Source organism: Ictalurus punctatus, chromosome 15 (assembly GCF_001660625.3).
Source record: "Ictalurus punctatus breed USDA103 chromosome 15, Coco_2.0, whole genome shotgun sequence".
Taxonomy (NCBI): Eukaryota; Metazoa; Chordata; class Actinopteri; order Siluriformes; family Ictaluridae; genus Ictalurus; species Ictalurus punctatus.
This window is the reverse complement of record NC_030430.2, coordinates 22,887,727-22,915,226: the sequence shown is the minus strand read 5'-3', so window position 1 is coordinate 22,915,226 and position 27,500 is coordinate 22,887,727. Positions and strand designations below refer to the sequence as shown.

The 27,500-nt window shown below is 43.1% G+C and overlaps 2 protein-coding genes across 9 annotated transcripts in view; both read left to right on the top strand.

Annotated features, from left to right (window-relative positions):
* The window catches only part of LOC108275628 (ankyrin repeat and SAM domain-containing protein 1A), a 60,715-nt gene extending 36,100 nt beyond the window's left edge, over positions 1–24,615 (top strand). Inside the window, exons 14-29 of one of the 8 annotated variants that reach the window (XM_053686339.1) lie at positions 5,227–5,621; positions 8,662–8,715; positions 11,744–11,813; positions 13,038–13,147; positions 13,804–13,902; positions 14,234–14,374; positions 15,072–15,179; positions 15,291–15,437; positions 16,346–16,483; positions 16,884–16,955; positions 17,314–17,400; positions 17,496–17,633; positions 17,721–17,909; positions 18,288–18,358; positions 23,865–23,994; positions 24,263–24,615. In XM_053686339.1, the coding sequence (XP_053542314.1) occupies positions 5,227–5,621; positions 8,662–8,715; positions 11,744–11,813; positions 13,038–13,147; positions 13,804–13,902; positions 14,234–14,374; positions 15,072–15,179; positions 15,291–15,437; positions 16,346–16,483; positions 16,884–16,955; positions 17,314–17,400; positions 17,496–17,633; positions 17,721–17,909; positions 18,288–18,358; positions 23,865–23,994; positions 24,263–24,331 (2,018 nt within the window). In that variant the 3' untranslated portion in view covers positions 24,332–24,615. Of the gene's footprint in view, positions 1–5,226; positions 5,622–8,661; positions 8,716–11,743; positions 11,814–13,037; positions 13,148–13,803; positions 13,903–14,233; positions 14,375–15,071; positions 15,180–15,290; positions 15,438–16,345; positions 16,484–16,883; positions 16,956–17,313; positions 17,401–17,495; positions 17,634–17,720; positions 17,910–18,287; positions 19,591–20,790; positions 23,421–23,864; positions 23,995–24,262 lie in introns of those variants that run through there. The other 7 variants (XM_053686340.1, XM_053686338.1, XM_053686342.1 and 4 more) reach the window with 7 other exon arrangements.
* A 1,825-nt stretch (positions 24,616–26,440) lies between these two features.
* LOC108275765 (cilia- and flagella-associated protein 100) overlaps positions 26,441–27,500 on the top strand; it is a 7,812-nt gene continuing 6,752 nt past the window's right edge. The window contains exon 1 of the mRNA XM_017486725.3: positions 26,441–26,596. Within this exon, the coding sequence (XP_017342214.1) occupies positions 26,569–26,596 (28 nt within the window). The 5' untranslated portion in view covers positions 26,441–26,568. The remainder of the gene's footprint in view (positions 26,597–27,500) is intronic.

Genomic DNA, 27,500 nt, shown 5'->3' with positions numbered 1-27,500 from the left:
AGGCTGCACATGCCGTATCAGCTGTAATAGCAGCTGCCACACACACACACACACACACACACACACACACACACAGCAGGGTGTAAACCAAACCAAACCAAATGCAAATGCATGAGCAGTGTGTTAGCGTGCGACGTCGCCATTTTCCTGACCGAGACTCATAGGAGTGGAGTGTGTGAGAGCCTCCAGGTGTGTATTATATATAACATACCTATATGATTATATTCACGTACGTACCTTTTTTGTTAAATTTAACTATAAATAAAGTTTCTCCATGTCTGCGGCTGTGTCCTTAACCGCATACGAATACACTACTTCAACATTTGGCAGCCTATAGTCGCTATGAGAGGCTCCGGTGGTGGGTGTAGAAGTACAGGGGCTCTATGTCGTATACTAGGATGTGGTTTGAGACACAGCCTTATGTAACGAATCAAACGTTGCTGTGGATTTGCATTTGTTTGCTTACACCATCGGCTACGATCTATTATGTGGTTTATGACACATCTCATGACTTTCCAAAGCTTTCTTTCTACGCTTCATTCACTTGGTTTGGGAAGTCTGTGTGTTTATTACAAGTTGTTGCATGTATGCTATTTTTTTTTTCTTTTCTTTTTTCCCCCAAAACTCCACTATTCACTACTTAGTGCACTAAACTATAATCTGTGTGTTTGTTTAGGTTTCTAAGTCTGGTCTAATTTTTCTGGTAAATAAATTGTGTGTGTATTAGTTTCCCATAATGTAATAATAAAATGTAATAATGTATGCGTTCTAATGTTGGCTAGTTACCGTGCATTAATACACTAATGGAAACAAATGAGTAGATAATTATCACGTTTCTAACAAAGGTTTTACATTCAAAACATACTCTGCCGGTCAAAAAGTTTGTGGACACTCGATTGAAATGTTTCTCATGATCTTTTAAAGCTTTCGATCCGAAGGTGTGTGATTGAATGTGTGAAATCGGTGTCGTAGACAGAAATATAATCGTATTTTATTTACAAAAATATATTTTTTTAAACGGACGACCCGGGGAGAAATATTTTTCCGAAAAGCAGCCGATTAGAGTCCGGCGTCGGTGTGAACTCCTTTAATCCTGTTTAAAAAGCATCTCGGGGAAATCCTTCAAGAAATCGCTCGAGAAAACGCCGAGAATACATTTCTGGAAATTCTAGGCGAAAAGGGCGTCGACTTTGAAGATGCTAAAATGTTAAATTATTTTGATCTATATTGGATTTTTTTTTTTTTTTATATAACAGCATAATTTTTTTTTTTTTTTATAACAGCATATTTGTGTTCCTCCAGAGTTTTGATGACTTTATTATTCTTCTAAGAATGTGGAAAGAAAATAAAGATAAAGAATGAGTGTGTTTAAACTGAGAGGTAGTGTATATATGAGAACGCAGATTTACCCCACACATGTCCAAAAGTTCTTGCGTTCTCATTGCGGTTTACAGTGCTCAGCACTCAAGAGGCTGATGAAGAGTCTCTAAGAAGCTTTGAAACGTTTCCAGTAACATTACCGAGTCACGGATGTTGAGGTCAAAGGTATAGTGCTTTATAAAATAAATAAATAAAGGGTTAACCCTTCCCCAAGACCCATCCGGGTATTTCCAGAATAGCAGGCTCGGACAAACCGTCACGAACCTGGTTCCGTTCTTCCTTGACGTTCTTTTTTTTTTTTTCTTTTCTCAAAACTAACAAAACGCGCGGTATCTCGCCAGGCGTTTTCTGTCGCTTGGAGCGCAGAGCCAATGGCGATTCGGCGTACACTCGTGAGAATGTCTGTAGTTAAAGCGCTATACGACTAAACTAAGTTTAAAATAATGTTTATACGAATGAACCAGAATGAGTAGGAGAAACTCACCTTGTCCCTGAGTTGACTAGAGTGCCCTTTACTGCAACACTTTGGGGCAGCTGTGGCTCAGGTGGTAGAGCGGGTTGTCCACTAATCGTAGGGATGGAGTTTTGATTCCCGGCCCACGTGACTCCACATGCCGAAGTGTCCTTGTGCAAGACACTGAACCCCAAGCTGCTCCCGACCGCAATTATTGGGGGTTCGAACCCCACCCCTGACGTGTGCGTGTGCGGAGTTTGCACGTTCTCCCGTTCTTCTGGGGTTTCCTCCTCCGGTCCAGAGATTTGCCTTGTAGGCTTGTTAGCGTTTCCGAATTGTCCGTAGTGTGTGAATGTGTCTGGGTTTTGAGGTTTGAAATGGCTCCAGATGAGGAATGTTTACACTCTGTTTACGATGTCGCCAAATAAGCTCCACTGGCTTCGGATGAGTCTGGATCGCCATCAAACGCCGTTCTGTTGAACGTTCTGGAGAGGAGGAGCCAATCGCACACGAGGCCATCGAAGGACGGGAAGACTCTCGTTTCTTCCCCCTTGCATCATATCTCGAGCCATGCCATTGCTTGAACACCTTGAGTTTAGATGACAATACCTAAGTACCTGGAAACCTTTAGCCATAGAATCTGCGTGTGAAGCTAGATAGCTAGCTGACGTTAGCGATGAACGAAGACAGGTGTGGTAACATTAATTATAATGCGACAGATTTTTTGCTGTTGAGGAGAAAATCGGTCAGGACATGACGACGCAACTCAAGACTCTGGTGCTGAAATCCTACTCGGCACGCAGGCTACGACAGCTTCCTGTCGCGTCGCTAAATTAGCTGAAGTTATCGATCTTAGACTGTTAGCGACGGCAGAAGCACGTGCCGGTGTATTTAATTTGCATATTCATGTGTATTCGTAGATCCTGGCAGATGTATACAGATGTTCTTCGGGCGTTGAGCAAACATTACCGTTATTATTATTATTATTATTATTATTATTATAATACAACATCTATTATTTCAGTTATGTGAAATGAAGTGCTCAGGGCTGAGCTCAGCATTTTATATTAGAAATCTCAGCTGCCAGGTGATGATGTCATAATGGCATTGGAGAAGCCAGCCAATCAGCAGCTTCGCTTAAACTCGCCCTCGGTGGAAGTGCGTACTAGCCGTGTGTTGTTTATTATTATTACATCAGGAGGGCGTGCAGAGTTTATTAAGCATCTGAATGCCAAATATAATCCTGAAGACATAAGCATGGTGTGTGTGTGTGTGTGTGTGTGTGTGTGTGTGTGTGTGTGTATAGTGTTCATTCCTCAAGGGTTTGGGTGGACCCCTTCACTGCATGACTTCATATAACTATAAACACACCCACACACTTTTTTTTTTTTTCTTTTTTCTTTTCCTTACGCACACACTCTGACTCTCTGTGGCTGCGTCCCAAATCACACACCAGCGTTTTAAATACGACTAAATGATTCTCCTACATATCTGCAGTAACCTAAACGGTGGTGGCTTATAAGGAAGTGATTTGGGACAGTAACTGGGTGATGTATCAAGTGTGTGTTTCAATCCATCCATGATTGCGGTTGGTGCCCAAATCACTTACTTCCGAACTACTTCATATGACGAGATGTTATGTCCTCTGTAGTTTTGCTTGTTGCTATGGTAATGGGTAAACTAGTGTTGTAGTAGGGGTAATGTTAAATGTTAAAGCCCTCACATGTTAAACAGTATGCACTATACGAAATTAGTGTGCAGTGCAATTTGGAACGCAGCCCACAACTACAAGGTCTTGGAGCAACACCATGGCTCAGGATATGATGCAAGGTGGGGGGGAAGTCACGAGTGTGATGGAATAAATGAGTGTCTTCCGGTCCTTCCATGGCTTCGCGTGATTGGTCGGCATGTTTCTGATGATGTCATCTAGCTCCTCCTCTTCAGAATGTTAAACAGAAGAGCAGTAAACCTTCGTGCGCTGTAATGTTGCGTTCTTACACCGGGACACAACTCGGGTCTGTTCCTTAAGGACGGAGGTTAGAGGTCGGGTGTGACATCACTGCCTGTTACCAAACACCATGACCTTCTCACACAACCGTGCGCTCTCACACACAAACACACACACACACACACACTTCTCTTCCAGCCACTTCAGCATGTGTTATGGCTCTCTGCCCGGCTGCCTGGTGTGTGTCTGAGGTACAGAGCTGAGTTAGAGTTACGTGTGTGTGTGTGTGTGTGTGGGGTAAACGTGGAGAATGGCTCCTTGAGGACGGTGCTCCGCTTAAGGTGAGAGAAAGAAACAGAAAATGGGAGAGGAGTTAGCTGTTTGGGATTTTTTTCTACTGTGTGTGTGTGTGTGTGTGTGTGTGTGTGTGGGGAGAGAGCCATGTTGACGTTGATCTTTAGCATTTTAAAGTTGTCTAAATTGTTAGAAGAGAATGTATAAGGACTAGAATGAGAGAGAAGGACAGAAAGAGGATGAGAGAGAGAGAGAGAGAGAGAGATACGGATTATAAATATAAGATAAATACACTGTGACAGAGACGGCTACGAAATGAGAGAGCCAAGGGAGTGACGGGGGGGGGCAGACAGATTCAGTCAGAAAGAGAGACAGAGCAACAAGCAAATGAAGAAGAAAAAAAAAGAACAGAAAGGGAACAATTGTAGAATGATCGAAAGAGAATGAGGGAGAAACAGACCGATAAAAAGGAAGAGAGAGAGACAGGTCAACCGAAAGAGGAACAGGGAGATTAATAGAAAGACAGACACGGGTTAATGAAAAGAGAGAGAAATAAATAAATAAATAAATAAATAAATAAATAAATAAATAGACGGGCTAAGGGAAAGAGACAGACATGAATAGACAGATTAATAGAAAAAGAGAGAAATTAAGAGAGAGCAAGTGGAATAAAGAGATGGACAGATAAATAGAAAGAGAGTCAAAAGTCTCATCAAAGTCAAAGTAATAAAGAGACATGGTTGAATGAAGAGAGACAGACAGATTAGTAGAGAGAGAGATTAGTAGAAAGAGAGTCGGACAGATGTTGGTTCTTAGAGAAACACAGGAGTTGGTTCCACAAGAACAAGTCTCACACTAGAAGAATGTCAGCTGTGTCCAGCTGTCTGTCTCTTTCTGTCTTTCTCTCACTCTGGCTCTCACTCACTCACTCTGTCTCTCTCTGTCTGTCTCTCTCTCTCTCTCTCTCTCTCTCTCTCTCTCTCTCTCTTTCTCTCTTCTAACTGCAGACAATAGCAGATCTGTTCCACAGGGATGTGGGTGGATTCCTATTAGCTGGGGTAGATATCACACTCTAACATTCTTTCTCTCTGCCTGTCTGTCTCTCTCTTTTTCTGTCTCTCTCTCTCTCTGTCCTCCTCATCTCTAATAGAGAGCTCATCTGTGCCCGAGCAGTTCACCGGTCTTCTTCACGGATCATCGCCTGTCGTCGACACTCGGGAAGGAGTGGAGCCTTCGCGGTTGCCCTCTGATCCCGCGGCCCCTAAGTGCCTGCCGTCGGTTTCCATGGCAACCATCCGGACTGACCCGGACCCCAAGGCCATCTACGCTACTGTGAACAAAGAGCCACGTGACTCGCCGAACCGGAACCGTCCCGGAGACCTGAAGCTCTCCCGCAGCCTGTCCAAGTCTGACTCGGATCTGCTGTCGACTCCGCCCACTGAAGAGGAGGTGGGGCTGTGCGGCCGCAGCGAATCGGTGTCCAACTGCAGCGTGCCCAAGAGGGGGATGGAGAAATCGCCGTCGTTCACGTCAGAGTGGGACGAGGTAAGAAGAAGCGTTCAGGGTGAGGAGAGGGTGTGACTGGACAGTGTGTTTATGGATATCATGAAAAAATAAAAAATTTTCTCACAAGTACTTTTTAACTTTCTTACAAGTACAGTCTCAGTGGAGGAGGTGGGGCCTCTGTGCCAACAGTCTCAGTGGAGGAGGTGGGGCCTCTGTGCCATCAGTCTCAGTGGAGGAGGTGTGGCCTCTGTGCCAACAGTCTCAGTGGAGGAGGTGAGGCCTCTGTGCCATCAGTCTCAGTGGAGGAGGTGTGGCCTCTGTGCCATCAGTCTCAGTGGAGGAGGTGTGGTCTGTGTGCTATCAGTCTTAGTGGAGGAGGTGTGGCCTCTGTGCCATCAGTCTCAGTGGAGGAGGTGTGGCCTCTGTGCCATCAGTCTCAGTGGAGGAGGTGTGGCCTCTGTGCCATCAGTCTCAGTGGAGGAGGTGTGGCCTCTGTGCCAACAGTCTCAGTGGAGGAGGTGTGGCCTCTGTGCCAACAGTCTCAGTGGAGGAGGTGTGGCCTGTGCCATCAGTCTCAGTGTAGGAGGTGTGGTCTGTGTGCCATCAGTCTCAGTGGAGGAGGTGTGGTCTGTGTGCCATCAGTCTCAGTGGAGGAGGTGTGGCCTCTGTGCCATCAGTCTCAGTGGAGGAGGTGTGGCCTCTGTGCCATCAGTCTCAGTGGAGGTGTGGCCTCTGTGCCATCAGCCTCAGTGGAGGAGGTGTGGCTTTATTTTCTGTCTCTTGCTCTGTGTGTGTGTGCGTGTGTGTCTCATTATCAGTGTGTGTCTCTTCTTGGTCACGACTGCCTGGCTTGCTTTGAGGGACAGTGTACCAATACACTGTGTGTGAGTGAGCGAGAGAGAGCGAGACAAAGCCTGCTTATGCTAATCCAGCACTTTTGTTTAGGGTAAAAAAAAAAAAAGGGAGGACGCACACTCTTTCTCACTCTCACATGGATGTGCGGAGGCTGATATTCAGAGTATAAGAACTCGAGGTGAAGGAGTGTGTTCCCTCGTCCACTCTCCTGTCCCCTCTCACCCTGCACCCTTCTAATGGCTGCTGTCAGATCTGCGTTTGTGAGTATCTTTCACTGAGACAAAATGCTATCTAGTACTGTAGTGTGCAGTTTGGGACGGAGCCACACATACACTGAATGGTTGGCATGGTAATTGGGAAAGCGTTGATGGAAACGAGCACTGTTTACTTGCATAGTGTGCACTATAGTCAACTTAGGATTTTGACACATTATTCAGCATAATAATAATAGTAGTAATAATAATAATAATAATAATATGCTATTTGGGATATAGTCCATGAGTCTGCCTTGTAGGGAGTGTGTATGTGGTTTGGGATGGAGCCACACACACCAGTTGTCATGTCAGATGGTGTAGTGTTTCATACCTGCAGTGTGTACTGCAGTGGATAAACTAGTTATTAAGATAGCATTTGTGTTTAAGCCATAACAAGAGGGTTTAATTCGGGCTGTGTCTCAAATGACTTACTGCCAAGACTGAATAGTGCAGTAATCTGCAGTGGAGTACTATTTAGTAGGGTAATGTGAGATTTAGGACATAATCACACACATTGCCTATTTGTGATGTTAAAGGGGAAAAGTTATTTTGGATGCTTCAGACTTGGCACGACTTTCTAAACAGTGTGCACTATAGGGCGTAATCTTTAGTACAATAGAATGTGGTTTGGGACACAGCCCATGATGGTGGTTTGGATAAAGACAGATGCTGTAGTTTGACTTCATTTGTAGACGTTGTTTTGTATTCCTGTGTGTGTTTGAGAGAGAGTGAGATAGACAGAGAGAGTGAGACCGGGAGGGGGGGGCGAGAGAGAATGAGCGCGTGAGGGAGAGAATGAGAGCGCGAGGGAGAGAATGAGAGCGCGAGGGAGAGAATGTGAACGCGAGGGAGAGAATGAGAACACGGGGGAGAGAATGAGAGGGCGGGGGAGAGAATGAGATAGAGGGAGGGAGAGAATGAGAGAGGGATGGAGAGGGAACAAGAGAGGGAGAGAATATGACAGACAGAGAGAGGAAGAGAATGAGAGGGAGAGAGCGAGAGGGAGAGAATGAGAGAGGGAGAGAATGACAGAATGAGAGGGAGGGCGAGAATATGAGAGAGGGAGGGAGAGAAGGAGAGGGAACAAGAGAGGGAGAGAATATGAGAGACAGAGAGGGAGAATGAGAGATGGGGAGAATGAGAGAGGGGGACAGAATGAGGGAGGGAGAGAATGTGAGAGAGAGATAGAGAGGGAGGGAGAGAATGAAAGAGGGAGAGAATGAGAGAGGGGGACAGAATGAGGTAGGGAGGGAGGGAGAGAATATGAGAGAGAGAGATGGGGAGAGAATGAGAGAGAGGGAGAGAGAGAATGAGATAGAGGGAGGGAGGAGGAGAGAATATGAGGGAGAAAGAGTGGGAGAATGAGAGAGAGGGAGAGAGAGAATGAGGGAGAGAATGAGAATGCCTCTCGACATCGCTTTTGTTTCCAGAACCTGGCACACACACTCATTCCCTGCCCACATCTGCTGGGGTGTCTCACTCTCTTTTATACACACACACTTAGCTACTCTTCAGCTGTTGACCTGTGACTCTTTCCTGACCTTTGACCTCCTGATTGTTGGAGGCCTCAGCAGTCACAGTGGGAGACAGTTCCTCTGTCTCTCTGAAAAGCACAAGTCTTCCATCTTTGACCTCTTTCCTTCCTTTTTTCTGCTTCCCTTTTCCCCTTCCTTCGGCTTTTCTCTCTCATTTTGAGTCCGTTTTGCTTCCCTGATCTCCTTCCATCTTTCTTCTGTGTCCATCCTACCTTCTTTCTTTTTTCTTTTCTTCTTTACTAGTGTTCTTTTCTCCATTTGTCTTTCCTTTGTTCTATCCCTTCTTTGTCTTCTTTTATTTTGTCATTTTCCTTCCTTCTTTCTTTCCTTTCTTCATTAAAAAAAACGTCTTGGTTTCCTTCCCTCACTTTTTTTTTTTTTCTAGCTTTCTCCTTTCATTCCTTTATGTTTATGTGAAGGTTGATTTTGTCCCAGCAGAGACAGAGGCGGTACTCGTCCGATTGCCGGAGACTCTCGTCCTCCCACAACGTAAGATTATTGTCCCCTTCCCTGCCCTCCTGTCTCACTGCACTGCTGTCTCTCTCTACCAGCCTCTGCATTCAGATCATGTCGCTTGAAGCATGGACGGGTGAAGGGCAGATGGTTCTCAGTAGGTGTGAATATTCAGACCTGGCTCCGAATATTATCAAACACGAGCATCACTTCCTGGTTTCATCACTTCCTGTTTGGATTGTAAACGCCGGCCTGTTTTCTTCAGTTGGCGAAGCTGCTTATGAATAATCATGATGTGTGCTGCTGATATGCGGGGTTCGAGACGTTTATTCAGATCTCTTCTGATTCAGCTTCAGTGTTAAACAGGTTTGTCCTCGTCCTCCGTCAGGGAGACCTTCAGCAGAGAGCTGTGAGCTCGGAGTGCTGCACATCATCCCCAATGAATCTTTCATCGTCTGCAAAGAGGACTGAAGGGGATGTGATGATGGACATCTGTCTGTCTGTCTGTCTACTAACTATATCTATCTATCTGTCTGTCTGTCTGTCTGTCTCTATCCTCTATCTATGTCCTATCTACACATGTATCTGTCTATATGTCTCTCTTTCTTTCTGTCTATCTACTATCTATCTATCTATCTATCTATCAACTAATTACTAACTACACATCTGTCTGTCTATCTCTGTCTCTTATCAATCTCTGTCTATCTCTGTCTATCTATCTAACTCTGTTTTATCTATCTGTCTATTAACTGCACCTCTATCTATCTATCCATCCATCTCTCTGACTGACTGTCAGTCTACCTTTAGCTGGGATTTATAAACAGCATTACTTATTATCTATTATATTTTATCTGGATGTCTCTCCTTCAGTCAGTTTCTCCTTCAGTCAGTTTCTCCTTCAGTTAGTTTGTCTCTTCTTCAGTTAGTCTGTCTGCCCTTCAGTCTGTCACTCCTTTAGTCTCTCCTTCAGTTAGTCTGTCTCTCCTTCAGTCTCTCCTTCAGTCTCTCTCTCCTTCAGTTAGTCTGTCTTTCCTTCAGTCTCTCACTCCTTTAGTCTCTCCTTCAGTTAGTCTGTCTCTCCTTCAGTCTCTCCTTCAGTCTCTCTCTCCTTCAGTTAGTCTGTCTTTCCTTCAGTCTGTCTCTTCAGTCAGTCTGTCTCTTCAGTTAGTCTGTCTTTCCTTCAGTCTCTCCTTCGGTCACTTTGTCTCTTCAGTTATTCTGTCTCTCCTTCAGTTAGTCTGTCTCTCCTTCAGTCTTTCTCTCCTTTAGTCTCTCCTTCAGTTAGGCTGTCTCTCCTTCAGTTTCTCCTTCAGTCTGTCTCTCCTTCAGTTTCTCCTTCAGTTAGCCTCTCCTTCAGTTTCTCCTTCAGTTAGTCTCTCCTTCAGTTTCTCCTTCAGTTAGTCTCTCCTTCAGTTTCTCCTTCAGTCTGTATCTCCTTCAGTTTCTCCTTCAGTTAGTCTCTCCTTCAGTTTCTCCTTCAGTCTGTCTCTCCTTCAGTTTCTCCTTCAGTTAGTCTCTCCTTCAGTTTCTCCTTGAGTCTGCCTCTCCTTCAATTAGTCTGCCTCTCCTTCAATTAGTCTGTCTCTCCTTCAGTCTTTCTCTCCTTTAGTCTCTCCTTCAGTTAGTCTGTCTCTCCTCCAGTCTCTCCTTCAGTTAGTCTGTCTCTCCTTCAGTTAGTCTCTCCTCCAGTCTCTCCTCCCATTAGTCGGTCTCTCCTTCAGTCTCTCCATCAGTTAGTCTGTCTCTCCTTCAGTTAGTCTGTCTCTCCTTCAGTCTTTCTCTCCTTTAGTCTCTCCTTCAGTTAATCTGTCTCTCCTTCAGTCTCTCCTTCAGTTAGTCTGTCTCTCCTTCAGTCTCTCCTTCAGTCTCTCTCTCCTTCAGTTAGTCTGTCTTTCCTTCAGTCTGTCTCTTCAGTTAGTCTGTCTTTCCTTCAGTCTCTCCTTTGGTCACTTTGTCTCTTCAGTTATTCTGTCTCTCCTTCAGTTAGTCTGTCTCTCCTTCAGTCTTTCTCTCCTTTAGTCTCTTCTTCAGTTAGTCTGTCTCTCCTTCAGTCTTTCTCTCCTTTAGTCTCTCCTTCAGTTAGGCTGTCTCTCCTTCAGTTTCTCCTTCAGTCTGTCTCTCCTTCAGTTTCTCCTTCAGTTAGTCTCTCCTTCAGTTTCTCCTTCAGTTAGTCTCTCCTTCAGTTTCTCCTTCAGTCTGTCTCTCCTTCAGTTTCTCCTTCAGTTAGTCTCTCCTTCAGTTTCTCCTTGAGTCTGCCTCTCCTTCAATTAGTCTGCCTCTCCTTCAATTAGTCTGTCTCTCCTTCAGTCTTTCTCTCCTTTAGTCTCTCCTTCAGTTAGTCTGTCTCTCCTCCAGTCTCTCCTTCAGTTAGTCTGTCTCTCCTTCAGTTAGTCTCTCCTCCAGTCTCTCCTCCCATTAGTCGGTCTCTCCTTCAGTCTCTCCATCAGTTAGTCTGTCTCTCCTTCAGTTAGTCTATCTCTCCTTCAGTCTTTCTCTCCTTTAGTCTCTCCTTCAGTTAATCTGTCTCTCCTCCAGTCTCTCCTTCAGTTAGTCTGTCTCTCCTCCAGTCTCTCCTCCCGTTAGTCTCTCCTTCAGTTAGTCTGTCTCTCCTTCAGTCTCTCCTTCAGTTAGTCTGTCTCTCCTTCAGTTAGTCTGTCTCTCCTTTAGTCTGTCTGTCTCTTTATCTCTCCAAAGCTGGAATATACCATTCTGGATCAATCGGGGGAGGATCTGTTTCTCTCTCTAAAGCTGAAATGACTTTTCTCTGAATGTGGGTAGCTTCTCATGATTGGCTGTGTTTCTTTAGCATGTGGGGTTTAGCATGTGGCTAGTACTGTTGAAAAGGCTGATGATTTATATCTTTTTATACGAGCAGATTTTTTTTTTCTCAGGCAGCTTTGATTTCCTGGATTTCAGTGGCTGAAGCTGTATTCTCTACTCATTAATGATGAGTGTGTTGATTTCCAGTCAGATCACATCCTCGCTCTCCTGTCTTGTCTGCTCACGTTATTAAATCAGCCTCAGATGTGATGTTATTTCTGTCGTCCGGTTCTCTCCGTTTCAGATCGAGAAGATCATGACGCTAATCGGAGCGGGGATCGACTTCTCTAAAGAGCAGGAGAGCGGCTTAAGAGGTACAACCCGCTAACTTTAGCATTTGTCGAGTCTTATTTTCACCCTGCCTGCAAAGGGAAGCCATGTTTTTACTCGACTTTCTCACATCCTCCAGCCTCTCGCTGCTTCACTTTCACTGGAAATCTGTGGCTCCCAGTTGCTTTGTTGCATCATATTGCTCCTAGTGTGAACGTGAGAACGGCTTTGTTTCTATGCACGCGAGATCTAACGTAAACAAGGTCATTAATGCTCGTTTACCTAGGGAAGGGCAAAAGGGCGTGGCCTAAAGCATGCCCATGATCTTGCACCCTGTGGTGGTACACACATATGAATAAAACTGGAACATTTTTGTGTTTTGTCTGTGGATTCTGCTATTAGTGCCGTGTTTGTTTTTTTTGTTTGTGTTTTTTTTTTGTTTGTTTGTTTTTTTTTTAAAGCCATGTGGTCTGTGTTTTGTCTTTTGAATCATATTGTACAGACATTCTTCCAAATGCTAACTAAAAAAGACGAGTCACTTTACCAAAACGCTTTGCAGCACGGGTACTGGAAACCGATTCGTTTATTTCTCTGGTCCCATATAGATAGCTGAAATACTCCTCCTTCAAATGTGTGGTTTTTAAAATGGGTGTGGTTTAATTCAGATCTGTTACCGAAGTGCAAAAGTGACTGATTGGGGGGCGGGGTTACAAACGGGCATAGCTACGTGACGTTCTCACAAAATGGCTCCAGTGCTGTTGAGCCTGTTGTGAGATTAAAGAGTTCCTAGGGGATCTTTAGGAACCTTGGGGGGGGGGACCTGGACCTGGACCCGGACCCGGACCCGGACCCACATCTCCTAGATATTCGGCTGAAGAGTTTGGTACGTTTTGGCAATAAACACTTTGACTGAAGCGCAGAGAGCCGGTCATGTATTGCAGACTTCAGGATTGTGAAGGTTGTGGACAGAAAAGTGTACAAACGATATCAGACGATCTGATCTGATCCGTTACATGGGGCGAAGCGTCGGGGGCTGACAAGGACAGTAGGTGCACGTGTGTTAGCCGCTAGCTGTACAGCTAGCTATTTAGAACGGCAAGAAGAGACGGAAACAAATTGTATATTTATACGTTGAGGTAAAAAAAAATGGTACCACTTTTGTAGGCCACGGTTACTAGTATAAAAAAGATTTACCCTCAAGCTGGTACCTCGTGTCATCCTTTGGGTCCCTGGAGTTCATTTTTTGTCTCCCTTGCTTTTCCCACAAGTGGCGGGGTTGATCTCGGATCAGTCAGTGGGTGACTGGCTGGAGCGTGCGGGCCTGCCGCAGTACGAGAGTAAACTGCTTCTAAACGGCTTCGACGATCTGAGATTCATGGTGAGAGAAACACACACACACACACACACACACACACACACACACACACACTTCTACAAGAATGATAACGACACCACTGAACTGAACAAACAGTTTTATTTCTAACAATTTTGTCGACTTCCTCCTTGCATACAAAACAGAACAAAGCTCTTATTTAAACACCAATAAATTGAGGGGTCTGAAAGAGTGCAAAAATAAATAAATAAAGTGCACTCTTACTAAAGTTTGTCTCTATTTCTTAGCAGCAAGCTGTTTAAACTACACCTCGAGCATTTATGTAACACATCTAATGTGTACGTTTAGGGCTGTTATAACGGTTCTGCGTGCAGTTCTCGAAACGGCCACAAGACTGCGCCGTTTATCGGCAGAGCCGATATTAAATAAACCGATCACCGATTAAAAATGCATAAATATCGGTAAAATCAATTATCAGTCAATGTCTGTTATATTGTTTATGGAACTGCTGAAGATATCGGTTAGATATGTTTTGCTGATATAGTCGTGTTGTAATTAGCGCTGAAGGAGATGTCAGTAGGAATATGGATTGATTTAGATTTGTAAATTGAGGAGTCATGAACAACACAACAGGGAATTCTAATTGTGTGTGTGTGTGTGTGTGTGTGTGTGTGTGTGTGTGTGTGTGTGTGTGTGTGTAGGGGAGTAATGTGATGGAGGAACAGGATCTGAAGGAGATCGGGGTCACAGATGCGACTCACAGGAGGAAACTGCTGAACGCTGCTCGCACACTACCCAAGGTCTGTCTGTCTCTCTCTCTCTCTCTCTCTCTCTCTCTCTCTCTCTCTCTCTCTCTCTCTCTCTCACACTCACACACTCACACACACACACACACACACACACACACACACACACACACACACTATATTTCTATATTTTATATTTGCTCTAGAATCTAAATTTCTCTGCTAAGTCGGAAAAAGTATTTCACTGTACGTCGTGCTGTGTAGGATTGTGTGTGTGACAAATAACATTTGAATTTCAGATACTTGGTGTTTGTTATAAGATAACATCACATTTGTTATGACCTGAGATTGTGTGTGTGTGTGTTTTATTTATCTGTGTGTGTAGGTTAAAGGCTGTGAGAGCAGTGTGTCTCTCTCCTCTTGGTTGGACTCGTTGGGTCTGAGTGAATATCTGCACAACTTCCTGCAAAGCGGATACAACACACTCGAGGCAGTGAGGAACCTGTGGGAGCTCGAGATAGTAAATGTGAGTGCGCACACTCATATATATATATATATATATATATATATATATATATATATATATATATATATATATATATATATATATATATATATATATATATATTAATTACACACACGCATGTACCGTACACAAGGCCAACTTTTGTTGACGGTAGATCAGAATTCCAGCTTTCATTTCCTCATATTTGAGGTTTTATGCGTACCAGCTACACAAAACAGTGCCATAAGTGTTCACTAACATTACGGAGACATGGTTTCAATAAGTGTTTCGCCCCCTAGTGGCGGAATAATGCACATCAGTGCTTCTTTTTCTTTTCTTTCAATTCAGTTACAGACCATAAGATTCTGCAATAATTCAGAAATCATATTCTGAATTTCTTAAATTCATATTCTTCCATTTGTGACCTTCCAGAGTTTTAATGACTTTATTATTATTCTAAAATGTGGGAAATAACGAATGAGTGTGTCTAAACTTTTGACCGGTAGTGTTAGTCACATTAAAGGTGGAAAAGATCTGACATGGGGGGGGGGCCTGGAATTTTAACAGGGGTGTGTAGACTTTTTATATCCACTGTAGTTCAGTCAGTGCTGTTTAGCGTGTCTATAGCATATCAGCAGTGTTGTAACAACACCCTGAGGTGCACAGTGCTTATTGTGTGTGTGTGTGTGTGTGTGTGTGTGTGTGTGTGTGTGTGTAGGTGCTGAAGATCACCTTGTTGGGTCACAGGAAGCGAATTATCGCATCATTAACTGAGCGACTGTATGACGAGCCACCAGTGAAACCACCTCGACTCTCTCAGATCAGAGTGAGACACACACACACACACACACACACACACACCACATCTCTTGTACTTCTGTCTGATTATTTATTACTAATATGTTTTTTGTATTGTCTATGCGCGCGTGTGTGTCAGTGTCCTGATCTGATGCTTCAGGCTTCATCATCTACTCTGGGTCTCCCAGACTCGTACATGCAACACTCAATGGATCCTGCAGGGGATTCTGGGAGGACAAAGGGGGCGGAGTCAGACTATGACCTGTCAAACAGATCCAGAGCACAGGTATGCACCGTCAAGACTGACTTATTCTCCATGTGGAGAGTCGCGAAGAAGGAACTTCTGGGTAACTATAGCTCGCATACATTGTGCATCACGCGTGTGCTGATTAGTTCACGCGGATCCGGTGAGTGTGCTGATTGGTTCACGCGGATCCAGTGAGTGTGCTGATTGGCCAGCTGTTGTAACACTGATATTAAGACATCATCTACCTGCAGCTGGAATAAAAATGTCCTGGATATTGTTTTTGTCTCTTCCCATGGGAAAGTGTCAAACTTTATACGTTTGAAAATGTTTATTTAAAGTGAGTTCTGTTTCTGATGGTGTGATTCTGAAGTGTTCGTGTTGAGCGTATTCTTCCCCACATATCTGAGATTAAGTCGCGCTTAAACTCACACTTAGGGGAACAGCACATTTATGCAGATTAATCAGGTGCATTCATGACCCGCTCCATCCCATATACTTGCTCCGTCTCATCCATCCGTTATGATGTCATCGATAACACAAACTTGTTTGCTCTTAACGGGGCGGAGCTAATAGGTACAGAAAACGAAATAACCATCGCTGATGTCCGTGATTTTAGGTACAGACATCTTAGACCTTGTGTCTCTCTCTCTCTCCCTGTTTCTGTCTCTGTGTTTCTCTCCGTCCCTCTCTCCCTCTTACTCTCTCTCCCCCCCTCTCTGTCTCTCTCTTTCCCTGTTTCTCGCTGTCCCTGTCTCTCTGTCTGTCTCTCTCTCTCTCTCTCTCTCTCTCTCTCTCTCTCTGTCTCTCTGTGTCTCTCTGTGTCTGTGTGTCTGTCTGTTTCTCTCTTTGTCTCTTTATCTCTCTGTGTGTCTCTTTCTCTCTCTGTGTCTCTCTCTCCCTCTCTCCCTCTCTCTCTCTCTCTCTCTCTCTCTCTCTCTCTCTCTCAGGAGAGGTATGAGGACCAGCATGCTGAGTCGAGGTTGACCCTGCGCCCCCCCAGTCAGGCAGCTCCATGTGCACCTGTGCAGAACTGGCATCACAAACCAGAGAAACTCATATTCGAGTCCTGCGGCTACGAGGCTAATGTACGTCCTACAACACACACACACACACACACACACACACACACACTCACACATCAACCCTTAATCTTCCATTACGCTCATGATGATTCACACCTACTGTTTAACACTGAGACAGACAGATGGACAGACAGACAGACTGTCAAACAGACAGAAGGTTAGACAGATGGATAGATTAAATGGACATACAGAGACAGATGGTTCAGATAGATTGTGGCAGACAGACAGGTGGAGAGATGTACAGTATTCTATTGGTTTGACGCTGTGTGTTGTCTCTTCTGCTCTACCAATCAGAACACACTGTAGTAGAGTTACACTAATGACATTACATGAATCATGGAGTCTGGTACTAGGAAAGTGTATTACTTTGCAGTCTGTATGACAACTGTGTGTGTGTGTGTAGTATTTAGGTTCCATGCTCATTAAGGACCTGAGAGGAACCGAGTCCACACAAGACGCCTGCGCTAAGATGAGGGTAAGTGTGTGTGTGTGTGTGTGTGTGTGTGTGTGTGTGTGTGTGTGTGTGTGTGTGTGTGTGTGTGTGTGTGTACCTCCCCACTATTCTCATGAAAGGTCTGCTGAAAGATGGGGCGTGTCTTTGGGTGGTGCAGATGGGCGTGTCTTTGGGTGTCACAAATGGGCGTGTCTTTGGGTGTCACAAATGGGTGTGTCTTTGGGTGTCACAAATGGGCGTGTCTTTGATCTGTTGTATATCTGCAGACAATCTGCTGCACTGGTTCACCTAAACATTACAGAGCCACCATGTCTTGACATCATGTCTGTCTCTCTCTCGGTGTGTGTGTGTGTGTGTGTGTGTGTGTGTGTGTATATAGAGATCTACAGAGCAGATGAGGAAGGTTCCTACTATCGTCCTTTCCATCACATATAAAGGAGTCAAGTTCATCGACGCGGCTAATAAGGTATCTCTCTCTTTCTATCTTAAGCAAGACGGTCCTGCCTGGATGTTGTTTTAATGAGTGTGTGTGTGTCTGTGTGTGTGTGTGTGTGTGTGTAGAACATCATAGCAGAACATGAGATCAGGAACATCTCTTGTGCGGCTCAGGATCCAGAGGATTTGTGTACGTTCGCGTACATCACCAAAGACCTGCAGACCGACCACCATTACTGTCATGTCTTCAGTACGGTGGATGTGGTGAGACACGCGCACACACACACATGGTCATAAAGACACACACAAACACACTTGGAGGACTCAATGGACATGTTCTTGCCTCCACAGAATCTGACCTATGAGATCATCCTGACTCTGGGACAGGCGTTTGAAGTAGCCTATCAGCTGGCTCTCCAGGCTCAGAGGACCAATCAGAAGCAGAAGCAAAGTTTAGCAGTAGGGACGGAGTCTGAGATCAACACCAAGAGTAGCAGACCAGTGCCTAAACCGCGTGGAGGGGCACAAAAGCCGGGGGTTGTGAGTATATTACTCATTACGTACGTTGCGTGCACGTAAACGCACATTTGTCTTGCTATCCTTGTGTGGATTGCTAGCACGGTCTCAAGAGCACGAGAACTGGATATTTGTAGGCTCGATATCGAATTAGCATTGTAACTAACTCAGATGAGCTGATGATTTAGATGTCGAAACAGGGTCAAGGTCACAGCAAGGTCAAGTGTTTGAAATCGTTTGTCTTCACTTGGAGACGATGTTAGATATAAGTTCATGTTCAGGAGCACAAGTCACATTTTCCTGCTTGTCCTAGTTAGTAAGAGTATCAGTGTGGGCAGAGCTTGGGATTTATTAATTGTATCTTAGTTGTGTAAGAGCAATGTGTGTGTGTGTGTGTTGTAGGTGGAGTCTGCAGATGACCCTTCATGGCTTGTGGAGCCCAAAGACCCCAAACACACTGTCAGCACCCCCAAGTACGAGACCCCCATCTACTGAACACATGCCCACACACACCCACACCCACACACACACACACACACACTATCCCCTTTCTTTGATTCCTGGGTGCCTTCAATGTGACTGCTTCCCATGTGTCGCTCTCTTTCTCCTGGTCTCTCACTCTCCTTGCACTCACAGTGTGTGAGATATCTCTCTCACACACACACACACACACACACACACTCACACACAGCCCCTTAATATGTACATTCACACACACCGCCCCAGCCTGTCTTCCTGCTCTGATTGGCTGTCTCTCTCGTCCTCTCTGGTGCTGCGCATGCGTGTAGTGGGCGTCGGCCGCGGTGAGGCTCTGTGGGCGGGGTCAGTCTGCCTTCGTCTTCCATCTGACCGGAAACGCGACTGCCAAACCAAAAAAAAAAACCCTCACCACAGCCAAGGACACAAACGGGAGGCTTTATGGATTTCTTTACATTTTTTTATTATTTAAATTCTTTTGTTTTTCTGGTTAACTGACATGGACCGAACTTCTGCGAGATTCCAGAGGTTCCGTTCGAATTGTCTGTCAGATGCAATGCGTTTTCAAATCCCGCACTGTGACGAAACACATCGCTCGAAGATCGGAGGCTCTGTCCCAAACGCTGGAATCGATGATTTTGATCGTGTCCTTATTGGAACGCCAGCCGTTTTCAGGCTTCAAACACGACGCGTATGTTCGCGCGTTCGATTGCTTTTAACCCATAATGCACTGTGATCATGCTGCTGAGAAATTCAGATTAGTGTGTCGTGAAATAAAGGGCAGATTTGTCAGGACCGGGAAGCAACGAAGAAGTTAACAGAGCGGCTAAGTAGCTCAGTAGGCCTATTTACTCTGCGATGGCGTTTTTGTGTCCTTACAGAAGTTCTGTCAGAGACGAGCGTTTGGGGCGGAGCCAGGGGTGGGGCTTGTTTCTCTTTCCTCTTTTTTTTTTTTTGTAGCATTGATTAATCACTGCACACGCAGGCTGTAAATCTGCACACACTTAAACATATCACTTTTACATTTTGCTGGCTTTTATACTTATTGTTTTTACCTGAGGTTAAGCCTTAAGTGTTTGTCAGGTGAGCCACTTGTAGCATCTCACACACACACACACACACACACACACACATGTTCGTTAAAATAGTGATACTGATATAAATGGTCAAATATTATTTTGCTGGAACAGTCACTCACATTTGTGTGTGTGTGTGTGTGTGTGTGTGTGTGTGTGTGTGTAAAGTATCCCATAACTTAAACATCACATGTCCTGGTACTGTAATTACTGCTCCCTTATACACATCCCAAAAAAGACCTTCTTTAGAAATAAGACATTTTCTAGAACTCTCCTCACACCAATACTGTACAGAAAAAAAATGGAAAAATAACGCTTTTTATCGTCGTTGTTTTGTTTTAGTTTTATTTTAAATCCTGGTTGATTTGGTATGTTTTGTATTTTGATTTCTGGAACGTTTCCTCGAGTAAGTTTAGTTCACATGGCCTTCTGCCAGGATCCTTGAGACATGTTTTAACCCCCCGTGAGAAACCTTTCTTTTATTTAGACAACGCGCTGGAAGAAATTTCGAACAAAATCCAAACTTTAACGCAATTTTAGACTTTTTTGGAAAGATTCATTTTAAAAACCTTTTATAAAGAGTCCCTTATTTTCTCACCAAGAAAATAGCCATAGAAGCTGGCATGGCGTAAACAAAAACAAATAAACAAACAAACAAGCATGGAGTAGTTCGCTTCGGAGTAGTATCTGAACAGGTGTCTGGAACAGACAGGGTCGACTTGACTCCTCACCTCAGCCAATCACGTTACAGCTTGCTGCACTTCTTTATTAATATTCATGACCCGCCCCTTAGAGCTTTCCTTTGGGTTCTGGAGAGCAGGTAACGCTGCGGTGTAGAGTCTCGTCTCGTCTCACGTTTGTGTACGATCCCTGCTGAAACAAAAACAACTGAAGCCCTCGTAGAATTTGTAATAGTTTTAATGGTTAGAACGGGAATTGTATTGGTTTTAATGGAAGCTGCAACGGGCCCTGTGGATGGTAATTCTAATGGATACCATTTAAGGAGGTTTTTATTGGTTAGCTGATGGTTTGTAATGGTATTTGTAGTGGAAAGCATTAGAATTTCCTCGATGGTTTCTGTTGTTGTTCAGCAGGGTCTTTGAACGTTACCGCAGTAACAAAGTCCTCTGTAACTGTAGTAACGGAGCAAGTCGGTTCTGCCTGCCTCAGCGCTTTGGGAATCTTTCCTTCCTTTTCATTTCATCCTTTTTTCCAGTGAGCACAGCAGACGGGTGTCATTTTTTTTTTTGGTTTTGTTTTGGTTTAAATATATACATGTATATCTAACCTGTGTCTGTCTGTCTGTCTGTCTGTCTGTCTGTCTGTCTGTCTGTCTGTCTTCCTTCCCTTAGCTGAACATGATGCCAAACCACACAGGACCAGTAGCATGACTCTGACTGTTCACCTTACACATCACCACTGTGATCTCTGTGTGTGTGTGTGTGTGTGTGTGTGTGTGTGTGTGTGTGTGTGTGTGTGTGTGTGTGTGTGTGTGTGTGTGTGTGCGTGCATGTGCGCGCGCGCGCGCGTCTAAAAAGGCAGATTTACACTACATTCATCACACACATTGTCATGTTTTCTTTCGTTATCCTTCCATCGGTCATCCAACAGCGTTATTATGGATCAGTGTATAATTTTGCAAATTTCTCTCTCTTTCTGTCTCACACACACACACACACACACACACACACAAAAACAATGGGCACCTTCATCTCCTTCTGCTACACTGGATGATTGACACTGTGGACGTGTCCCAATCCACTCAACCCAAGTGAGGTCCTCACACGCTGGACACTAACCTCGTACACTGTATATTTCATTCAGATGGCGTTAAGTGTCATGTTGTTTTAACGACTAACCCCCTGATACTGACTCTACTAGTGCACTCGGTGTAGGACTCCCCCTGCAGTCTGACTAGTGCACTCAGACTGTAGGACATGACTATATACCTGGGCTGAGTGGAAGTTTTTACTGGATGTTTTAACGGTACGAGACTTTTAATCCGACTCGTACTCACCTAATGGAGTTCTCACCGTGTTAGTTGACCAATCCCAAGCCCCGCCCACGAAGTAATCACTTTATGCAGCTACCACGACGTTTCAAAAGCCGACCATGAGGCCTTCAGGACACGTGTCAAGGAAACGGTATCAGATTACTTAAAAAAATAAATAAATAAAATAAAAAATGCATTAGAACGTTCGTCATATATCGAAATATAGCTGCATCTTTTGAGATAATATATGGAGAAGCGGCGTTGATTTGGCGTGACTATGGGTTCGAAACGTGGGCGTGTCTTCAAGTTTAGAGGAAGTTGTTTATTGGTCTTCATATACATGCTAGCCAGCTAGCTTACAACAATTAATCACGTTTTCACAGAAGCCCGCTCCCATGATGGAGGGGGAAACATTTTAAAAGGTGATGCTGACTTCATATCTCACAATTCAGATTTTTTTTATTTTATTTTTTAATTTTTTTATTAAAGACATCCACTTGACATTGAGCGAGTTATGAAGAATGCACCGACAAAGCATCGATCGTTCTCTATAAACAGGCTACATGCCAGTCCCTCCAGGATTTTGCGAACACAGAAATGAACACAATATCGAACAATTTTTTTTTTTTTTTCTTTCAAAATTACCGCAAATTTCCTGCAGATTTGGGCCAGGACACGTCATGTGACGTCATCACAGCACGCGTTCGGTCAGAGCCGCTTTCGATTCACGTGCGTGGAACACGAGTACAGCTAAACGGTCTCGCTTGGCAACACACATCACTGCGAAAGAGCGTGCGAGACGGTTCCGTGCAACCGAACTGAGATTTCACCAATTCGAGTGGTTTTCCGGGGGGGGGGAAACGCACAGAAATCTTAAAAAGAAGTAAAAATTGTGCAATATGAACTCACAGTTGTGGGGAGAAACGCACACATCAGAATTGCGAGATGTTCGCGCACAGTTGAGAGGGATACGGTCCGATTTGTGAGATTTAAACTCGCAGTTGCGGGAAATAAAGTCAGAATTGCAGGATATAAAATAAAGTCGCAATTATACCTTTATTTATTGTTTTTTTTTCTCCGTGGTGCAGACGGGCTTCTGGCGATTTTTCTTTCCTCCCCAGAGTTGGTAATCTTTAGCAATTACAAATGATTTTTAATGCAGTAAAGAATTAACGGTACTTTTTGCTTCTCTTCATGTGTTATAAATTTGTATAAAGTTTCGTTTTTTTTTGTTGTTGTTTTTTTTTTTTTTAAACCAACTTGTGAGTAGCAGGGCTTGCTGAACAAGTCGGAGAAAATGCTGTAATTGGTGTGTGTGTGTGTGTGTATGGAAGATGCTAAATCTAGAACAGTGCGGTACTTTACACATCTAGTCTTAGTTTACAGAAAAAGACATTTATTTTAGGGTTTTAAATCGGATGGTGTCGGTACAGTGCTGAACAGGCAGGACAGCCCTAAACTAACAACGCTAACGTCAGCACTCCTGTTTTTTTTTCCTTTCTTCTTTTTCTTTTTTTTGCGAGTATTTTTAATGATTCTGAGAGATTTTTTTTGTTAAAGATGTGAACAATAATAGACTGTAAAGTAATCAGTGTGTATTTTGATACTTGAATATGATTCTGCTTTTATAGCTGCCTCTCTCTCTCTCTCTCTCTCTCTCTCTCTCTCTCTCTCTCTCTCTCTCTCTCTGTATGTATATGTATGTACTGTATGTATGTAAGGATTATTTTTCTTCCATTAATTCTGCTCATGTTGTTTTTTTTTTTTATGCTCAATGTATCAGGGTGTGTGTGTGTGCGCGCGCGCGCGTGATAAGACCGAGTGAATCCTCACTACAGCATGAAAATGAGCGAGTGTAAATAATCCTGGGCTTCCGGTCTTTCTTTTTATTATTGATTGATTATTATTAATATTAATATTATTATTATTATTATTATTTTTCATAATCTGTATATCTAATAAATAAATGAAATCTTCATTTACCCGAAATACTGCAGATCTCTGAAGTTGCTTTGGAGCGAATGGAATGTGCCTTAAGAGTGGGGACACGATACTTTTTAATATTACTTTCCTCATTTGCTCTGACCGCTCCTGTAATGTGCGCTGCTGCGCGTGTGGTGTCTCTCTCACTGAGACGGAGCTAGTTAGTAAAACTGCGGTGTGTGTGTATATAGAGATTGTAGTTTCGGTTTGCCAAAACTAGCTGCACGACATAGCCAAATGTATGTGTTCACCTGACCATCACACCTATATTATATGTCGAGCTCCGTGAAGACATGGTTTGGAGTGGAAGAACTCGTACACAGAGCCCTGACCTCAACCCTACTGAACACCTTTGGGATGCACTGGAACACCGACTGCACCTCAGACCTCTTCACCATACCAACATTAGAACCTGATCTCACTAATGCTCTTGTGTCTAAATCCCCACAGCCACGCCCCAAAACCTAGTCTAAAGCCTTCCCAGAAGAAGTGTGGAGCTTATTATAACAGCAAAGTGGGGATAAGATCTGGAATGGGATGTTCAACAAGGACACATGGCTATGATGATGATGATGATCAGGTAGTCTCATACTTTTGGCCATATTTTACATCCAGGGTCCTGCTACTGTGCACGTCCATCTAGTGGACACCTCAGGAACTGCACAACTTGTTTAAAAATGATTAATGTATTGATTCAAATATTTCAGAATTCTGTTCATTTTTGAAAAAAATCTTACTGGTTTCAGGTGAAACACAAATCAATAAAATGCATGATGGGACAGAGGTTTAAGACACGTAAGGAATATTATTTCACTAATATGAATGTGTTTCTACGTTTACATTTGCAGCATTTGGCAGACGCTAAATCTTATCCAGGGCGGCTTTCTTTGATCTCGTTTATACATGTGAGCAGTTGAGAGTTAAGGGCCTTGCTCAAGGGCCCAGCAGTGGCAGCTTGGTGGTGCTGGGGTCTGAACTCACGACCTTCCGGTCAGAACCGTCTTAACCACTGAGCTACCCTAATGAGGAACTAATCATCAGAAATATCAGAAAGGTGCTGAACTCTACACTCTACCCACCAACACACGGCTGGTTGAAACCAACAAGAATATGACTGCTGCATGTTCAGTGTGTGTGTGTTTCTCTCCTGGGGAACTCAGTGAAGGGTTTATATGTTTAAAACTGTTTCACTAAAAGTTTTTTTTTTTTTTTTTTTTTTTTTTAATTTAAAAAATTTTGCTTTAAATTCTTCAAAGCTTTTCAGATATATTGATGATGTCCATGGGTGTTCAAATAGAAGTTTAAAAAAAAAAACATACAGATGTTTGAAATGTTATAACTTTTACAACAACTAATCAAATGTTACAGAAAAATGTAAAGAAGCAACACATGTAACGGACCACTTTTCAGATGACGAGCACGACGGAGGCTGCTGGGTTTTTGCCTGCAAACGAAAGCGCAAGAGATGTAGCAGGTTCTCCAAGATGCTCAGGAACACTTTCTAATTTCCTTAGTTTATTTACTTGATTTATTTAGTTTATTACTATTTACTGCTTTTTGTAGTATTTTCTTGTGTTGAAATGTTTAATGACGTTTTTTCTGAGGGCGTCTTTGGCACGCACACACGAGGAGAGAGATAGAGGGAGGAATTTTGGATGAGGGATCAAACCTGCAGAAATGAAAAAATATATATATATATAAATGTAATAATAGGAAAATAAATGACTTGATGAAACAAATAAAATTTCATTTTTAATAAAATTTAATCCTAAATGTATTTTTTGTATTACTTTTTTTTTTCCTTTCATTTATCTCTGATGTAGTCCCCGAGACATGTTTTTCTCACTAGGCTAGTTTGGTGTCGCTAGCCGAGTGGAGGCACAGCTACGCTATCACTGTATGGGTTTAGCTGCTACAGTGTCCATGTAGAGTACATTATCTTTCCTTCTGCTCTGCTCAGATCATGTTCACGCCAACTGGAACTCATCTAGACATTTCCACACCTTGTTTTCCTGCTCAGCATCGGAGGATATTTCTCTTTCGGTTTCAACCACTGACTGTATGAGCTAGCGTCTTCACTTCACGAATAGATAGAGAGTTGCGCAACTTGGCAAATGAAGTGGATAACCACGTGTTTATCTCTCACTCGGTCAAACTGCTGGAAACTTGGCAAAATTATTGGGCGTACGTGAAAGAACTTTCTGGAATTGGATGGAGCAGTGTAGTTTAATGTAAGTGGCTCCTAGTAGCCTTATAGCCTTTTTAGCTTTCAAATTGATTAGTGTACATTTCTGTTTCTGTTGTGTGCTTAATAACGAGTTTCCTGATTTATTCTCTTGGAGGAAGCGACATGTTCTCAGCTTTGGACGACGCCGAACTGGATGCTCGGGTAGGAGATATAACCGAACTCTCCGGGTGATTTGCCACATCCTGTAGCGACAGGGTGGACGGCACATTGCTACTTGCCGCCATCTTGTTTGAAAACGCCGATCTCTGTCGCTTATTTAGAGCTCTCAACCAATCATGCACTGGAGCTATGCAAGGACCGCCCCCCTCATTTGCATGTTTCACAGGGAAAAGTAAAAAATAAATGCTTCGATAAGTAAATACATGCGGGAATAAATAAATATAAAAGTAAACGAATGCATAAATAAATAACTATAATTTAAAAAAAGAAAAGAATAAATAAATAAAAAGTGAACAAACATATATAGAAAATGAAGGAAATTTTATTAAAAATTAATGATATGTTTTACCAAGTCATTTATTCTATTTATTTATTTAATTTTAATTTCTGCAGGTTTGGGCCGCCATAATTTTGTGTCTACGGTTTAACTGAAATACAACCACTAGAGGGCAGTGATTAACACCTTTTATCCACTGTCCTTGAGAGAGAGAGATTTTATATATTCAAACAGTTAGAGCATGAGTGAAATAATGTAATGTAATTTCACTGATTTATATGTTAATTTTGACACGTACTGTATATGAGGTGTGGAGGGGATTCGGTTGCTAAGCGATGATGTCACAGTGCACTTCTACTGAGTCACTCAATTCTATTCCATACACAGGAACTCAGAGGATATATACAGAGGATTCATTTGCTTATGCAGTGAATGAAAGTTGATGTGCTTAGTTTTATTTCCAGACACACATGCTGAACGAGCTAAGCGTGAGTAAAGGTAAGATTTATGTGTGTTTATTCAATTTACTGCAGTGTTTCTTGGTGAGATTATTACCAATTGTATGAATTAATGACTGAACATTTTATAAACCTTCATTTTGAGATGTCTGTGTGCACGCTATTCTGTGTTTTAAACCATAATTACGGAGTCAAACCAGAGAGAGAAAAAAAACTTTATCAATCAGACCTCTTTTACTGAGTCTCATAATACAACCTCTCTTTACTTAGAACTAACCCCGAGCTCTCAGGAGTGCTATTGCGCATGTGCTGGCCGGAAAGTTTTACTCTGAGTAATGTTAAAAGTCATTTTTAAAACAGACAGGTCTGCTATTATCACTCTTCCTTGCTAAAAAAAAAAAAAAAAAAAAAAAAAAAAATGGTTGTAAAGCAATCAAAGCACTTTAAGCATTTATAATACAGAAGTTTGACATGTTTTACATCTGGACAGATGTGAGGAGTGGTGCTACATGACACTTTTTCTGCTTTTATTCATTCTTTAGGAGTAAATACTAAAATAAATACTAGATCTAATGGTTTTGGTCAGTTGTTTTCAAAGAGGGGGCCGCCAGGGGGCGCCCGGGGGGCCTCAACAATTTGGTGTGAAAAATAAATTCTCATTCTCAGACAACCACACACACACACACACACACACACACACACACAATCATTTCCTAATGTGATATAAGATGTAATTATTAAATTTTTTTTTTTTTTAAAAGGGGGATATATTCAGAAGTCTGTATTTTTAATGTGTTTTAAAGACATCTTGCAAAAGGGGGGCCTCGGTCAAATGTTAATGCAATTTTGTGGGGGGGGCTTGCCCTGGAAAAGTTTGGGAACCCCTGGTTTAGGTCGTTAATTTGAAGTCATCTAAAAGGGAGCTAATTAAAGGGGCCTTAATC